Source organism: Taurulus bubalis (assembly GCF_910589615.1).
Source record: "Taurulus bubalis genome assembly, chromosome: 14".
Lineage (NCBI taxonomy): Eukaryota > Metazoa > Chordata > Actinopteri > Perciformes > Cottidae > Taurulus > Taurulus bubalis.
This window is the reverse complement of record NC_136602.1, coordinates 14,967,868-14,985,915: the sequence shown is the minus strand read 5'-3', so window position 1 is coordinate 14,985,915 and position 18,048 is coordinate 14,967,868. Positions and strand designations below refer to the sequence as shown.

At 38.3% G+C, this 18,048-nt stretch overlaps 1 protein-coding gene across 1 annotated transcript in view; it reads left to right on the top strand.

The window, feature by feature from the left end:
• The window catches only part of eys (eyes shut homolog), a gene marked incomplete at both ends in the record, with an annotated part of 160,841 nt that overhangs the window by 77,796 nt on the left and 64,997 nt on the right, over positions 1 to 18,048 (top strand). Inside the window, 6 exons of the mRNA XM_079229546.1 lie at positions 6,809 to 6,980; positions 7,283 to 7,361; positions 7,806 to 8,005; positions 11,157 to 11,281; positions 11,918 to 12,042; positions 12,475 to 12,688. Of these exons, the coding sequence (XP_079085672.1) occupies positions 6,809 to 6,980; positions 7,283 to 7,361; positions 7,806 to 8,005; positions 11,157 to 11,281; positions 11,918 to 12,042; positions 12,475 to 12,688 (915 nt within the window). The remainder of the gene's footprint in view (positions 1 to 6,808; positions 6,981 to 7,282; positions 7,362 to 7,805; positions 8,006 to 11,156; positions 11,282 to 11,917; positions 12,043 to 12,474; positions 12,689 to 18,048) is intronic.

Below are 18,048 nucleotides of genomic sequence, written 5' to 3'. Positions count from 1 at the left end.
ATTTCTTCTTCCGTGAGATATTGACAAACACCGTAAAGCACGCTGTCTCTTTTACGCTGTCTAGATCTCAGCTGTCTGACCATAATTTAGGATGTTTTGTCTAAAAGGCTCTGCCATCACAATAATGTATTATTTAACTGTGCTCTGTACTGAGGTCAGAGGTCATTACCACGACATGATTAATGGGTAATCTTGTTGATATAAATCACAGTATAAGCACACTATTCGTCACCTTCTGTTTTCTCTTCTTCACCCATCATTAAGGAGCATGTTCCCTTGAGTGGTCGTACAGTGCAATCAGCACATTGTTGCAGCTTCCTCCGTCAGCACATTGGTGGATGATACTCAATGCGGTTCGCTGTTGAGGCTTCAACAGATTCAGTATTTTACTGGGTGAACTTGATGAATAGCATTTGGTCATTATTTCAATGTTTGCCACTGAGGCTTTGCAGAGATCTATTGATTTAGAGGTGTATTGTACATTTAACGTGAATGGAATAATGGAATTCATTAATTGTATCACGGCAGTTCTTGCTACTTTGAGAAAGAGTTGGTACATGATTTATACATGTGTTTTGGAGCTAAGTACTAATTAGTTAAAAAAAACTTTTTCAGACCCTTGTTGACCAGTCTGTGGCATTAAATATTAATTATGTAATCCCATATCTCATTCATAGTTCAGTCCCTCAGAGCTGACCTAAATAAAAACATCAAAATACATAATGTGAGCATCAGTCTATGGGTAATGGGATATAGAAGGGTCATACAAATTGTTGTTTTGAACAAATCAGAGATGTTTCATGTATTGCTTCATTTCCCTCATCACACGTCTTTATTACATTAGCCATAGTTCACTTTCGGTTGCAACTTCCTCTTATTATTTGGGGTTCAGTGATTGTTTTTTACCTGTAAACTGTGAATTTTCCAGTGACAGCATATCTTTACTTTTGGCAAAATGAAACAAGTTATCAGTTGGTCTCAAGAAGGAAGCCATTTGCAACACCTCTTTTCTACATGACTAAATTGTTGATTGTATAACTTGTATAGAAATTTAAAAACAAATCAATTCAGAACAAGATTAGAATGTATATTTAAAATACATCTAAATATTTTTTATAGAGCCGCAACAGTTATGTTTCCAACAACAATATAACTATATCAATTAATTGATACCTCGTTGGATTAAAATGTAAAATGTTAATCTAATAAATACCATTTCTGAGTGAAGTTTATAAAGAATGAAGAACACAGACATTCTTCAGTATCAGTCACTCCTCCTGTCCTCCTGGCTGCTTTGTGTCAGAGAGCACAGAAGTTTACTAAAAAGCTTTTGGCTGATTGTGTAACACAGAGGCGATGGGTTTCGTTTAATTTATGTTTCGTTTTAAGTATTGGCGTTTCACTTGCAAATATTTAATTGCACTTACAGTGACAAGCGTAGTTGCTGTCAACTAAAGTAATCTTTACTTCACCTGGTTCACTTCCCCACAGCGCGTATAAGTGTCTATGTGTGTGTCTATGTGTGTGTCTATGTGTGTGTCTTTGTGTGTGTCTTTGTGTGTCTTTGTTTGTGTGTGTCTTTGTGTGTCTTTGTTTGTGTCTGTCTTTGTGTGTGTCTGTGTGTCTTTGTGTCTGTCTTTGTGTGTGTCGGTGTCTGTCTTTGTGTGTGTCTGTGTTTGTCTTTGTGTGTGTCTTTGTGTCTGTCAATGTGTGTGTCTTTGTGTGTGTCTATGTGTGTGTCTTTGTTTGTGTCTTTGTGTGTGTCTGTGTGTCTGTCTTTGTGTGTGTCTGTCTTTGTGTGTGTCTGTGTGTCTATGTGTGTGTCTTTGTTTGTCTTTTTGTGTGTGTGTGTCTTTGTGTCTGTCTATGTGTGTGTCTTTGTTTGTGTCTATGTGCGTGTCTTTGTGCCTATCTTTGTGTGTGTATGTCTATGCGTGTGTTCATGCATGTGTCTTTGTGTGTGTCTATGTGTGTGTCTATGTGTGTGTAGTTGGAGATCAGCCCAACAATGAGCAGAGCAGATGTGCGCTGCAGTGTGATAATAAATTACATAAACATATTAAAAAGTACTCCAGGCAGCCGGCCCCTTTAATGCTCTGTTTACCTTCAGACAAAGTAACACGCGAGAGACCAGTGTACCTTCTGGGCTTCTGTAGAAACATGGCGGTGCAACATGGAGGACTCCGGGCTCCCTATGTAGATAGAAATGCCTTTTTCTAAGCTGACAAACACTACGATTTCATGTTATTATACACTAATTAAAACATAGTTATGAATATTATATTCCAACATTGCCAATTAATCCTCCTAAATGTCGCCCACTGTCGGTTTATTATTGTCTTTCATGGTGAAACACAGGAGGCGTGGCATATATTCTTGTCTCTGTTTGTTTGCATTTTTCTCAGACAACGGATGAAAATTACCGAATGATTTGGTCAGTCGTCGTTTGGATTCCTGGAAGATGAGATTTTAGTAGTTGGAACATAATCTTTTTACCACTTTAGTGAAAAACAACATCATAAAAAGGCTTGTTTGTAGAACTGGGACCAACCCATTTATTTTTTATTCTCCAGCTAAACGAGTCACTTTCTGTGGATCTCTCTGAAGTAGTGCTATAATTTCGACTACTACAAACAGTCATTAGTGTGTTTTCCCAACTTGTGCTTCTGATTTGTTGGCAGAAGGTAGACACATTTTGACACATTCTGTTATCTGGTGAGTCCTTCACAGCTTGAACTCTCCCCTTCGGTTCTCTTCTGATCTCATTGCTATTTTTGGGAGGTCTGCATAAATAATAAATAGCATCAACTCTGAGTAAAGCAGACTTACTTAGTGAGTCCTCAGAGTTATCTTAAATGTGGCTGATGGACGGTGCAGATATAAGTTGTTTTGAGTACAATGCATGAGTTCTCCCATGAGTCAGCACAATTGGTGCAGCACAGTTTGTATAGAGGATTGTGCATCACTAGACACGGTGTGTGTAGGCTCAGCTGTAAGGATATACAGTGTGTATAGTATGTGACACACTTTTCATTAGTTCAGTGCTGCACTTCACTGAATCCTCTCAGGGACGGTGAGTATTGTTGCAACATGAGCTGTCTGAGTCTTAGTGAGCTTAGGCTGGTCATATCAGGTTATTAAATTAACACACTTGTCTTTAATTTTGTTTATGTTGTTAAATAAGTGTACACTGTTTTTAAAGGGTCGGGTCACTCAAATTACAAAAACACGAAGCAAAGGAGGTAGCTTTGGTTTTATTTGCCCATGTTCTGAGATATCTACCTCTGAGACTGCTGCCTCCGTCCTCACACGTGGAGGAAGTAACCAGTGCACGGTTTCTGGGACACATTTGGGTAAACTGGCCTTTTTAAAGGCGTCATGCTTCTTTATATCAGTAGTTCGTATTTGGTTCATTTGTTTTACAGTCAATTTTTTTTTTTTATTATTTAATTTAATCAGCTATTTATTGCTACTTTAATGCACTGCATTCTGCCATCAGTGTGACACAAAACAAAGTCAGTGGGTGTTCACTTTAATTCAAGGCAGGGCAGTTTTTACTGAATTTAAACTCAAGCTGTGAATGTGAATTATTGTTTAGGTTGGGGCTACAACTAACGTTGAATGATCTATTGATCTATTGATTTATTGATCCATTTTTAAAAGTGTTGATTATATATTTAGTCAATACATTCTCAATAAATCACCAACAATTGCCATTTCCCCAGAGCCCAAGCCTTTGCCTGCAGATTGCTTGTTTTATTTGAATGACAGGCTAATACCATATTATCTCATCTGTGGTTTAGATACTCGTGAATTAACATGTTAATACTCGGCAGGCATACTTTGTCTTAAGTATGAGTTATTATTAATGACTCAACTGTCATTTTCCCTTTCTTTAGAGATCTGTGGTTACAGCATCTAATAAACTGTTTCTGTTCCTAGCCAATAGTCCTCCTATCATCAGACACACAAGCCGTTTCCGTGTTTTGAAATTCAAATAACAGGTTTAAACAAGTTCACATGATATTCTGTTGAATACTAGGGTGTAAAACTTGGTTGAAACTTCCAGTAGGATGTACTATTTATGCTTTTTGCTTTGATTCACTTGCTATTCATGTGGCAGCTAGATACTGATAATTAAAGATAAAGTGTCAAATAAAATCACAAGACACTTTGAATTATGTTTTTTTTTCATGGCGAACCCTTTTCATTAAAAACTTGCAAGGTAGGTTGACAGTAATAGTCGAATAATATGCGATGCGAGAGGTAACTTGAGGTGAAAAAAAACAGAAATCCTTGCAATTCCAGGAAACTACACACAGCACAATCGTGTTTACCATCCCTTGCAGTCTGTGATCACTTTATATCAAAGGTTACTAAAGAGACCAGAGATTAAAAACATGTCATGCTGGTGAGGCAGCTTTATCTGGACAGTATACGGCTGTTAGGAGACGGGGTTTTGCTCCCAAAGGACCGTACTGGTTGCATCCTGTGCTCGTTAACTCTGAGAGACCCACATAGACCCGTTACTGTGTTTCTAAGGGCTGACAAGGGATATTCAGGGGGAGATAGCTGGTATATAACAGGATGTACCGCAGAGAAGTGTATACATCATCTGAGGATTCATTTGAGATGCAGCTCAGCTGTGTGTGTCAAGTGGTTCTAGTCATAAATCAGCGGAATCAATCAAATTGAAAGTGAAAGGGTAATAGGGCTCAGAACAAGATGATGGAGGGAAATGATGACCATCCTTTTGCTCTATTATATCTCGTAAGTTGTTGCAGCTATTTTTGGGGTTGATACATTTTGCTCCACAGATTTGGTGCTAAAAACAATGTTGTACGACTTGGGGAACTGATCAAAATTATAATACAATCCCTTCAAAATACCCCATTCAGACACCAAGACCTTGAGGAACACGATATAATGCTGGCATTTGGTATCAAAAACATTTGACGTTAGAAGATTTATTTTTTGAGCGAGTACTTCTGGGATTTCAGTTCTTCTCATTTCATACGACACCAGCATCTTCACTCTAGCTTTAAAACCTTGAGCCCATTACAGCGTCTCTGAGGACAGTATGCCTGTCCTCAGAGGCCAATTTGTTTTGTGATTGAGCAGAACGTCTTCCTATAACTAACTTCCGATAATACATCCACGTCAAGAAAAAATGTGGCACCTGTTACCTGGATATTTAATCAGTGTTAGTGTTTATGATAAAGGTATTCCATTGAAGCAATAAATTCTTCAGTGTACATCGACCTTCTACTCGCGGAGCTGTGCCACAGTGCCTACATGTACCAGGATGCATTGCGCACCAGCTACGCCCAGCCAAAACATGATGTAGGGATGTTACGCCTATACTTATAAGATAATGAGACACAAACACAAAGTCTCGTAGTCCGATTCAGCTTCAGCCAAGACGGCAGCAACTGCAGGTGTTTTTCACACTATAGCCAGAACCCAGATAGATACAAGATCAACATCATGCTTGCATTTAATTTAATTGTTTCCCCTATAGTTCATTTGAAGATTATGACTCGTGAATACAATGTAATATAATGTACTTTTGTTGTTTTCTTTTATCTTTGAGGGAAACACAAGGTGAATTTACACATGCAGTTCTGACATTGAACACTAACATTGAAAATGGACGTAAAAGTGCATATAGGATAAGGTGTTCAGACGAGAAGCAAACAGTGTTCGACCGTGTCAGCGTGTCGTCTTATCATGTCTAATCGTGTCTTATCCTGTCGTGTGGTGTCCTGTGGTGTTCTGCAACCGAAGCATGTCAGATTAATTGATACAAGTGAGATTGAACACATGCTGATTTGATCTTATGGTGTCAATGTGCAACGAAATAAATAGCTCAATGGCTCGAAAGACAGCGCACATTTATTTGTGGCATGGAACACGTTGCATCTGAACAAGTTCTCCCGTTCAACCCCCAGTGGCTCGAAGATAAAATTGGATATTTGTTGAAGTCACATCAAGTCATCTTATGATTTAATGTTTGAAAATTATCTTTGCTTGTTACTACAATGCCACAATACTAATGTATGAATGTGCCTGTAAAATACACACATTGAGATGTTGACTTTGATGGATCTTGTGTCTCAAGTTTAAGGTCTTTGCAAGTTGATTTGCATATCATACAGTTTTCATGATGCTGATTCTATTATAATTATCCACTGTGTGGTAGAGAATACTGGACACATGTTTAGTTACTTAAACATAAGTCCATTAAGGTCCGTTAGTTTTAGATTAAATGTTAATCATACATTAACATGTCGTTGTCATGTATATTACTGTATGATTAGCATTGAAGAATAAAGGGGGTGTTTTTTTTTTTTTTTCTTATTCAACAAGTCCCATTAAAAACAGACCCAAACAACAAATGAATCCTGGCAACCTTATCTCTACCACTGCATCCAGAAACTATTAAAAACATAGAAAATAGCAATTTGTATGCATTTTGTCATCATATTTCTTCATTGCAGTCAACGGTGTAGTTTATTCCTCTCGATTTGTCAAGCTCACAAAACCGTGTAAAAAACGGGACTATGTCCTGGAGCATGTGCAATGATGTGCAAAGATGTCTTTAGAGATCCAGAACACAGTTTGGATCCAGAGGTGTTGCAGAATTATCAAAAGTCAGCCTCAGTGTCTAGTTTGTAAGTTAAATTTGCAAAAACTTTCATAGATTTTAAGTTTTTGTCAAATTGTCAAAACTGAATTACAAAAAACTAAAAGATTCTCTAATCAAGTTGTTGAATACGTAATGTCTAAAATACCCTTAATTTCCTAGGGGCACGGTGTGGAGTTGACATCGATGAGTGCGTTTCAAACCCGTGCCGAAATGGTGGGAGATGTATTGACGCAGCTGATCAATACCACTGCTCGTGCCTTGATGGCTTCATCGGCCTCCGATGTGAAACCAACATTGATGAATGCGTGTCAGCGCCTTGTCTTCATGGGAGGTACAGAGGTTTTTGCTGTCATTTAGAATAGAAAAACTGTAAATGCAGGAGTGGAAATTGCATGGAATTATTTTTAATTACACTCCATGCCAACGCAGTGAGTGGAGACATATGTCACTTGTTGTATGTCCTCTGAATTAGTCATTAATTCCGTTAAAGGGGAAATACGCGTTCAAAAGATTACAACTCTCTCTAAGGATTCTGCATTAACTATACAGCAAAAGACTTGCATCTTGGTTGATTTATACAGCGGTATAATTTTGATAAATCAATTGTAACCCCATCTGTTGTCTTCTTCTCAGCTGTAAAGATGGAGTAAGTTCATACTCCTGTCTTTGTGAATCTGGATGGGTTGGCAGCAGATGTGAAACAAACATTGACGTGAGTTGGCCGTGATTAATGAACCTGTTGGGTGTTCAAAAGAAATGACAAGAGAATGTTTTAATCTTTATGTGGCTAATCTTTATGTGACCTATGATTGATTTTTGTACAAGATAAGTCAATTGAACTACCGGGATCATGTAAGCATTGTACAAATACCTGATTAAAAGAAATAGAATACCTAATGCCTAATTGATTTAAACCACAGCTTGTGCTGGACTCTAGAGATAAAACTTTGAGTTGCTTACCATGTAAGCAGCAGAGTATTTAGTGCAGTGGATAATCTGATCATCTGCATTTTTACGACTAACAATTAATTCTCAACCAAAGTTGTTACTTTTTCTATTTTTTAATCACACACTATGCATTTTAGATGGTAAATTGTGCATTTCATGGTTGAATCTGTCAAAAATACTTATTGGTGAATTGTCTTTTCATTTCCAGGATTGTGCTTCCAGTCCCTGTTTGAATGGAGGCTCGTGTGTGGATCTCATTGATAAATATGCATGCTTCTGTCAGGAAGGCTACGCGGGGAAAACTTGTGAGAATGATATAGATGTCTGCAAAGAAGTCACTTTTAATGTCTCACTGTGTTTCAATGGAGCCTCCTGCCTCGACGGTGAGGGATCAAACTTTACGTGCAGGTGAGTTGAACCACTCTTAAGTCCTTTATTGCTTTGATGAACTTATACAGAAATATATTGTGAGTGAAGAATGTGCCTCCAGTATGACAGTGAACTGAACAGACTGGAATACTTGACAGGTGTTAGTATAGGCAGGGCTTAACCCTAGAACACTAACGTCAGGTGATTTTTACCCGCACAATTGTGGTTACGTAATTTTCATTGTGTTGCTTTTGTCTGAGTTGTGTGGGTCCTTCTGTAGCTTAATGCTGCTCACTGACGTTATTAAAGGTAGGAGACTTGTCTCTCTGCTCCAATCCATGTTTTCTCAACGTTAATGATAGAGGGTAAAATCATTTCGGGTGGATATTACCATTGCAGATAGAGTGTGCCTTCACAGGCTGAGGCTCACATGTCCCAGGTGGACCAAAGAACAAGTCCATAGTTCTATTATTTCTATTTTTAATCATGTTTCATTGACGATTCCCTAATTTTTCACCTGATTTTGAGCCTTTTTTAGGATCCCCCCATGATACCTGTTTTTCGTTTTATGAGAAGTTCTATACGGTAAAATAAAAGAAGAGTACTTAAATTTGCCTTGTATTGTTGTATTTTTATATATTTTGATAAGAAGTATTTTTTATCAGGTGCATTTTAATATTTGTAACGTTAGTGTTCTAAGGTTAAGAAACAGTCAATATCCAAATCTTGGGGAGTTGTAGGTATCACAGGTTGTGGTCAGTATTCTATAAATGTCTTCTCTCTCATAAAAAAATGTATCTTGTCTCTCAAGAATGGTGCTACTGTGTATCTGTGCCCTCATACACAGTAGCACTCCTCCAGGTTGGTTCAGTAAATTATTACCTTTAAATTGCTGGCATGTCCCCCCCTGAGTGATGAAGTGTATCTGAATACAAGGTGTATGCAGTAAGTGTGTGCTGGTTTGACACAGCAGCTCCCTGGATGCCGTACAGTTAATTACATTGTCTAACCTTCTGCTGATGTGCTGCTACATGCACGGTGTCATGATTTAATGTATCCCAGACTACCACAGGTCCAAACAGGTTGCTGCACTTCACAGGGTTTTATATTGATGCACTAGACTGCAGACTGCCTGAGCGCAGCATTATTCTTACGATGTTTACGATGTTGTAGGCTAATTTGTGTACTTATTCATATAAATATATACATATATATTACAGGAAGACAAAATAGCGCATGTTGTGCATTCACAGATAAATGTGCACACTCGGGACAAACGATACCTTTAGTGGACATCAAATTAAATTATTTATGGTATTAATGCATTATTAACTCCTTGTTGGCCTTATTTATATTCAGTAATCAGTCAAGATGTTTGACTTGGCTTTTTTACACACAATTACTGAGTTTGACAAAATTCACAGCTCCAAAAAAATGTAATACAGATATAGCTGTTGTCCAGTGTTAGAATGACAGCAGGTTCCCATCTTGTGTTTTTGTTGGAAGAGGCAATCTTCTTTTTTTACACCACAGATTGTGACTTCAAATGACATTCAAAGTTATTTTGAGAAGCATGTTTGGTACATTCCACATGTTTTCCTCTTGAGTGGAGAGGTTTGATCAGGCTAGCACGCAGATTAATGGCCTGAAATATGAGTGCACTACTACAGTACATTAATTACAGTGTTTTTTTGATCTGCATGGCATGTATGAAGTGGTGCAAATTCATTTGTGCACATTCTTGCTCTGTTGCAGTGGTTAGCCAAGAGGTTATGAGTGAAATCTTTTGCCCATTTCCTCGAGTTGTATATGATTATACTCGGTTATGATCTAAATTTACAACAGAAGTCTATTCCCAAAGAGGAATATTCGCCTCATGAATAGAGCAGGTGTTTGTTACCATTTATTGAATCCTAAAAAACATGTTTGTGGTACATCTGGGAATCTGCATTGTTTCTTTACATTGTTCTGCTCGTGTCACTTTTTCTGATGTCAAATATTCCCAAAGATGTTCAGTGAATTCACGGTCTGGTGACTCTGAATTGAAAATCCATGCAAGTCAGCAGACCTCGGTCTTCCTTTGCCCTCAGGTAGCTTTGATGCATGATCAGGCTCATTGTCCATCTGGAAAATGACTTCCCTTCTACAAAACTTAAAGCCAGTGGGGATGACATCTGCAGAATCGAGTGGTACCTCTCTTTGCTCAAGGTGCAGCTTATCCTCTTCAAATCACCAACTCCACGACAGAAAACCATTACCACACATAAACATTCCCACTTTGGGTACCTGTGGAATTTATGCACTGCTGAATCAGTCTGTTATGTTTATCTTCCCCTTAAATACGATCTCTAATTTCAAGTTTGTGTTCTGTAAACTTACCTTGAGTTTTTCAGCAGTGCCTTTTTTTATTTTTTTTGCTTAGTCACGACCAGGTTTTGTTAAAAAAAATTGATTTGATATGAAACACATTAGAAGGCTTTATTCATTAAGTCAAGCCATGGACCAAACAACCGGGGTCCTTTGTTTGATAGCAGTCCTTTGGCAACATCATCTGGTAACTACGCTGAACAGTGTTTCCTCTGAACTTTATTCAGGTGGGATGGAAATACCCTTTGCCAGAACTCCACAGTACTTTGTCATGGGTCCGTCACTGTTTATTTGTGGATTTGTTGTTGGATTCATTATGAATATGTATCTGACAATGTGCAAGCTGGACTAATGCATTGCTATTTCTTTCTCAGGAGAGCATCTGGATGTACGCACTTGAGTTGTTCAGATATAATACAGGCAACAGAAAGTATCTGATTACTCTGTAGGTGTAAAGTATGCAGATTATTCTCAAATAATGCAGATACTTCCAAGTCCCCACAGATCCATTGTAATGATATTATATAGACCGTGATGTGAAATGTTAATTAAAAGTAGTTCCTTAGTTTCATTTTAATTGAACCCACTCTTTAGTTTATCATCTGCTTTACTGATTCCACTGCTGTTTCTCTTCAGATTCCAGATGTGTCTGTTTTTAAATAATATACTCTGAAATGAGACGCAACAACTGGCTAGAAAAAGTTGTTTTGATAAATAATGAAAACAAACAGTTTGAACAGACGCAGTGTGTCAGACCCACAAAAAGGAAGTGACAGCGCAGCGAGACAGCCTCGCCATCTGAAAGTATGATATGTTTTCTTAGCTGTCCACCAGGTTTCATGGGGGATTTCTGTGAAGTGGATGCTAACGAATGTTGCTCAGCTCCCTGCCACAACGGTGCCATTTGCCAAGATCTTATTAATAGCTATGTCTGCCACTGCAGGTCAGGTGAGTCACGCAGACATCCTGTGAGTTTTTTAATTTACACAGAGATGAGGCAACCAAATTGTTTTCCCTCCTTTTTATAAGACCTGTTAAAGCAAACCTTTGTGGCTCATGAGCAAGATTTCTAAGACAGAGCCTAGCTGGCAAGACATTTTTTGTAAGTGCCCCAGATGTGTTCGAGGACAGTTTACAATATGTAAACCATGTTAATACTTAAAGAATGCCCATATTGGATTGAAATAGGCCACATGAGGTATCACTAAAGGTTGCCATATTGCATACATAGCGTATGTGCTTCAATAACGCTTCAAAAGTCATCTACTTTTCTCCAGGGGGAAATTTGTAGACATACAGTACTAAAAAAGACAGTGATAAAAAGACGGTGCGGGCTCATTAAAATGTATGTGGCATCTTACTCTTTAGTGAAAGCCTTTTCTTGTCTGTGTCTGTGTGTCTGTGTGTGTGTGTGTGTGTGTGTGTGTGTGTGTGTGTGTGTGTGTGTGTGTGTGTGTGTGTGTGTGTGTGAACCCAAAAAGAAGCAAATCAATGTAGGAGAATCTGATTGATATTCACTTCAGAGGGTGGAAGTGGGAGAGCCTGGGCTCACCACGGCACTCTGTGGGCTTTTGTTCCTGGCAGGTTGGACAGGCCTTCACTGTGAGGATGACATTAATGAGTGCCTTCCACAACCCTGCAACCAGGGGATATGCATTCAGAATGATCCGGGACATGGCTACACCTGTTTCTGTCGTCCTGGATTTGTGGTGAGGCTCCCCACCTTATTCCCCATAGCCCTGTCTTTTCTCGCTTTTTTTCTTTTTATTAACCTCTACCCTTTTGCACCCTCATCTCTTGAGTCCTCCTGGCACTTATTTACTAGATCATCATTTATTTATTCCCATTGTAAAGCAGGTAAATCCGATGTCTGTCTCCATAGAAATAACATGACAACATATGACACATTTACAACTAATACTACAAACAATTTACACCCCACATCGTTTGGATTGTCAGTAATCAGATACTATCTTGCATCACATGGTTTTACTTTTTTGTTTTTTTAAGCCTGGTTTTTGTTACATAATCTCATGTTCCCTACTTAATGCAAACTTAATTATTCAAACATTATATTGCATTTAACATCTCATCGTAGAGTCACAGGACACATCTGAAGGCTGTTTATTTTCTATACACAGGGGAGAAACTGTGAGCACAACTATGACGACTGCCTGTTGAATCCGTGTCCAGAAGCATTTTCCTGTATAGATGCCATCAACAAGGTCAGCTGCCTGCCTCCTGTTACGGATGCCGTTCCCTTGACGACCGCAGTCAAGAATACCACTCGCGGCTCCACACTCAGGGTGCCGACGCCAACACTCAACACAACAGCAGCAGCGGAGAAATCTGCAGGTACATGTAGTCGGGTACATTCATTTTATGCTCCATTTTATACTTTATTACTTCACTAAATGTATCTGATAGCTATCATAAGCACATACTCTTCAGATTAGGTTTTTACATAAAAACAAATAAGCTTATACAATAAATTGCTAAAGCGTAAACCAGTGGTGACCAATCTTTTTGGCTTGTCACTGTCATTGGGCCCCCTGTTAACATTTTAGATGTCTATGAGTCATTAGCAGCTTTACCAAAGAGACATTTCCCCTCATGTGGTTTCATCCAAATAACTCCTTCAGACCTAATGAGATACAACTGTCCAATATTTCACATAAAAAGCAGAAAGATAAGAGAAAAGTCAGAAAAATGAATGCTTATTTCTGCTAGGCTAGAATTTTGTTTTTTCATCTTTCCTAACCCATTTATCATCACATGAACCCTCATATTTCAACTGTGACTCTTTTTCAAGGTGCCTGATCCCTGTGGTTTATGAACCCGGACTAAACTAACTAACTGTATCTAAAGTGGATCAACTAGCAGCAGCTCCACTTTGTCCAACTTCAACAGTAAAGTGCTGCTTCAACATTTTTACATCGGACTAATTAATGTAACACTCACAGGGGGCATTTTTCTGTGGATTGAGTACTTTTACTTTTTATACTTTATTTATATTGCTGTATATTTGATTAGATCAAATATAAATAGTTTTATTGTTTTGAATGCATTTATTTGTAATGGAGTATTTATACATGTTTGTGTTGTCACATTTACTTTTTTCCACTACTGAGGAGATACAGTACGCTGCAGTATGCTTGTGCTCTCTTTTAAGCAGACTTAAATGCAGTTTAGCTCAGTTCCTACTAATTGTAAAAGACGTCTACAACTTCAAAGGCTGAATATGTTTAAGAAGTTCCAATTTTGCATCAGTCTAAATTAGTTTCTCATGTTTGAACTTGGCTGTGTGTTCAGGATGCTTCTACATACTTTTGATGTTAACTTTCCTGTTTGAGTAAAAAAAAAATGTTTAAGGAAATGAATATGATTATTAATTATATTCATATTCTGTAGAACACAGACTCATTGCAGGAGTGTGAAATTTGACAGTGTATCAATTAAAAATAATGTTTCTCAATCAAGTCATTGCTCTTATTACAACACTATTATTTCTATTCCCATTATGTGTGCAAGACAGTGACACTAAATTATTTAAACTGATAAGTCATTACGCCAATCAATTTGTACTGATGGTCGTCCAGGGATTTCTTTTTTTTTTGGCAAATTACAAAGCTATCCTTCCCTTTTCCTTCCCACCGAACAGTTTTGCTGCACAAGGTTTGCCAGTTTCACGTTGAGAGGAGACTCCCACTGAGCTGGTTCTCCAAATGTGATTTTAGAGCCTTTGGGACATAGCGGGCGATGATATATTAGGTTTGATTGAGAGATTGTTGTAGTTTGTGCAGCTGTGGTGACAGAGAATCCTGTTAAAATCTAGTTTTGTATTGGCCACTCAAGTGCATTTTCTATTTCAGTTTGAGAACAATAATTTCAAAGAGTGGTAAGTCCAATCATTATTTGTCGCTATATCCTTTAACACTCAAACGAAGACACGGAATACAATATGTTATACATTATTGGTATTGGATTCAGTCATCTATGTGAGGGGAGGAATTCGCAGCCCTGGGCAGATTGTTACTCCTTGACAGATGAGGTCTGTCTACCTTTGAAACTGTTCACAGAGCTGTAAAACAGACCTATTGAACACAGACGAGCTTGAACCAATTCAGTGAGACACTCTGAAAATCACTTCGGGCCAAACATAATGGAGTCCTACCCGCTGCACCTGATCCGGCTCTCAACCAGCGCATATTGCATCGGTTTAGAGAGGGTTAAGACACTGGTAAAGAAAAACAAACCCAAGCTTCTACACACCGAAGCATCTCTTTACTCTTTTACATATACGTGCATAATTCGAGTAAATAAGTTTTAAAGCACGGGGACCCAGAAACATGAGTTTATCTAACTAGGTCACCATCTAAAAGCATGCAGTGCCCTTGGTGCTGCTTGAAATAGACTCAGACAGTGCTCCTTTAAACCTAAGACTGCTCCACAACCTTTGAAATACACCAAGTCAATTGAAATGTTTACATAGAGGGGCTAATAGATACACTAACAGTATGATACCAATTATTGTTCGCATCTTAATATTAATTTGGTCAGTTGCTCTTTTGTTTTTTCTTTCTTTCTTAATTTTGATAGAGAGAAAATGTATTCAGTTCAGCAAAACTAGTAGCTACACATAAAGTTGATTACATTCCCCAGATCGAAATGATTGTCTTCTGGGTGAAGTTTTTTCTATCACTATACATCCAATGCTGAGCTCCACAGTATTTTAGCTCTACAATATGAGAGAAGATGGGTATCTAGAGAGGACACTGCTGGTGGAGGGAGGCTTACTGCAGCTAAGCCAAGATTTGGTTGACTTTCCATGGAGTGATCACCACAGCACAGGTGAAGCTGTTATCTGTTGCTGCCACGTGGAGCAGAAATGAAATTACTTAAGCTCTTCAAAATCAACTTGATGAGTAAGAGGTTAGTCTTTTAAAACATGCAGCACCTGTCTCGGGGCACTCGCCTGGTTGTCCTTCAGTTTAACATGCATGCATTTGTTCTGTCTTGCACTAATACATGTCAGCATTCTTGTTTAGGATTGAGTTGGCAGTGCCCGAATAGTATGCCTGTAACCATTTTGATATATTTAGTGACTCAGCTTCTCTCGTGAGTCATGATGACGTCCGCATGATGTGCGCAGTGAAGAATAATTATGGCAAAAAAGGCTCCTTGAGATAAAAAAAGCAGTGTCTAAATGTGTCATTTTAGCTGCAGTTTACGGCGTGTGTACTGCTGCACATTAACCCAAGCGCAGTGCGTTGGAGTAACTTCATCAGTTATTTTTCAAAACCAGACAGCAAAGATATAATTATACAATATATTTTTAATGGGTTTATAGTATATGCAGGATTTTATTCTGCTGTCTATGTCAGCAGTATAATCATTTTCAACTAAATCTTCTTACATCATGTCTCTAATATAAGACATTTCTAGCTGGTTTTCATACAGTTTGGAATGACCTTTTGCCTTCCCTCAGGGCTCTGAAATTCCAAGAGGTCCAAGAATGGTCCTCACCAGTATTTTATCTCGGTCCTGTGACGAGTTCAATCAGTCAGTCTATTACCTCACGAAATAAATCAGGGATGAAACAGGACTTACGTCCTGCCTTTTTTTTTAATAAATGGGACATTAAGTTTATGTCAATTAAATCTCGCTGCCCAAAGTCTATCCTCTTATTAATTGATCTGAAGCTCGTATTGCTCCTATTATATTTTTCTAGAGGAATATCTTGTGCTTTAACCTGTCTGACATTCTCATACAGTCTATTCTCCAACATTGTGCTCCACCTTTCCAAGTAACATTAAATATGAGTCATATCAATGTTCTCACATCTTTTATGGACATGTATTAAGACCCTAATTGAATCTGAAATGAAAGATTTATATCAAGGAATATTTCCAATGAGACAACTTTTTTCCTCTATTGGAACTAGAAAATCTTTTGAACTGAGTCCAGCAGTGACAAACTCCTCAGTCAGCGTTATGTTAGCACATCCTGTTCTAATATCAACAGTAATACAGAAAATACTGATACTGCTCAAGACAAGGTATTAAAAGTGGAAACAAAAATAGTAGGCAGTTTAAATTGAACAAATCTTTTTCCAAACTAGTTACTTGAGACATGTAGATGAAAAAAATGGTGTGAGAATGTACTGTAGCAGAACAGAAACAGGAGCCCAGTGAAGGAGAGACAGAAGCTAACTGCTAATGAGGTATGATACTGCCTCCTGGCAGCCGCCTCAGACTGCATCAAAGTCTCGATCAGACCAAACAAGGCTTTAAAATGAATGAATAGCTTTGTCTCTGAGGGGTAATTTTCCATCATCAGCATTGGTAAACCCCATTGTCAGGAGTCAAGCAGAAGACAGCACAGCATTGTTGCTGTGTGCATTTATCCTCATTAATTCACAGATCACAGTCGGTCTGCTCATAATAATTCTCACTTTTTTGTGTGAGGGGATTTCCCTCTCGGTATTGGTCATGTTACTCTCCAGAGAAAATGGGGGTATTTAGGTTAGCATGTTTGCCACATGCCCCGAGGGGCCCGCTGTCAGAGCAAAGAGGGTCCAACCCATCGGGACTTGACACGTAACAAATATTGATAAAGGTCTCACTTGCAGCCGCCCGATTAATCATGGCAACAACTTAAAAGAAGCTTTGCTGATTTCTCCAGTGTAATGATTTTTCTTTTTCTTTTTTTTCAGATAAGATCAGATGGAGCATGAGACAGGTGCATCCAGGAATGCTTTTCATTTTAACAGGCTCTCTCTGGTTTGACTTTTCTGCAATAAATTGAACTACTTCCTTCAAATGAGAAATATATTGAGCATGAGCGGCCCTAATGCTTGCCTCCAATTGCAGGCTGTGTCAGTCTTTTAAGTTTGTCTGCGTCACTACCCCCAATAAGCTCGCAGGCAGTAGGAACTTTTACTGGAATATCCCATAATTGCCCATTCTCATGGATAATATAAGCCATGTTATTCCTCTATAAAATGAGGCATGTAATAAACTTATATGAATACCTTCATTTCAGCCAAGATTCCTCTCCCACCTACTATAGAGCCATTTGCATGCTTCACAGCTTTTTGGCAAATAAGACTATTTACAGTACGCCTGTAAAGTGAGCAAAAGAAGAAAAAAAACTGTGATGATACCAAGAGCCGTTAAAGCCTTTTTTTCTGCTTTCAAACTAATTATCTACTTTTGGCTTCCCACACTAAATGGTCTGCACTGTGCATTTGTCTCTTAAGCGGTGTGCCATCCATGTTGCCAGGGTTTTTTGATGAGTACAGTTCTCATTTACATCTTATACAGCGTGGATGTATGGAAGTTGTTTTCTTTTCCTGTATTTATGACTTAAGAACGAGATGATCTTTCTATTTCTTTAAACAGTGAGTGAAATAAAAAGGTTTTGCCAGGTGAAATTCATCTGTGAAAACGGGTGAATTATTTTGTTGTTGTTGTTAGGCTCATTCTTTTATAAGGGTTCTAAAGGACTTCTCAAAAGGGTTCTACGGGCTCATTCTACTAAAAGCGTTCATGATCTATTCGGCATGTAAATCAAACAGACTCGCTCTCATCACTGATACTGTGTGACCAAACTGTGGCAAACCGGAGCGCACAGATGAGAAAGATGAGGATTATATGTATGTATGTATGTAATATGTATGTAAATTGTAATGGTTGCATTGATAATATGGGAAG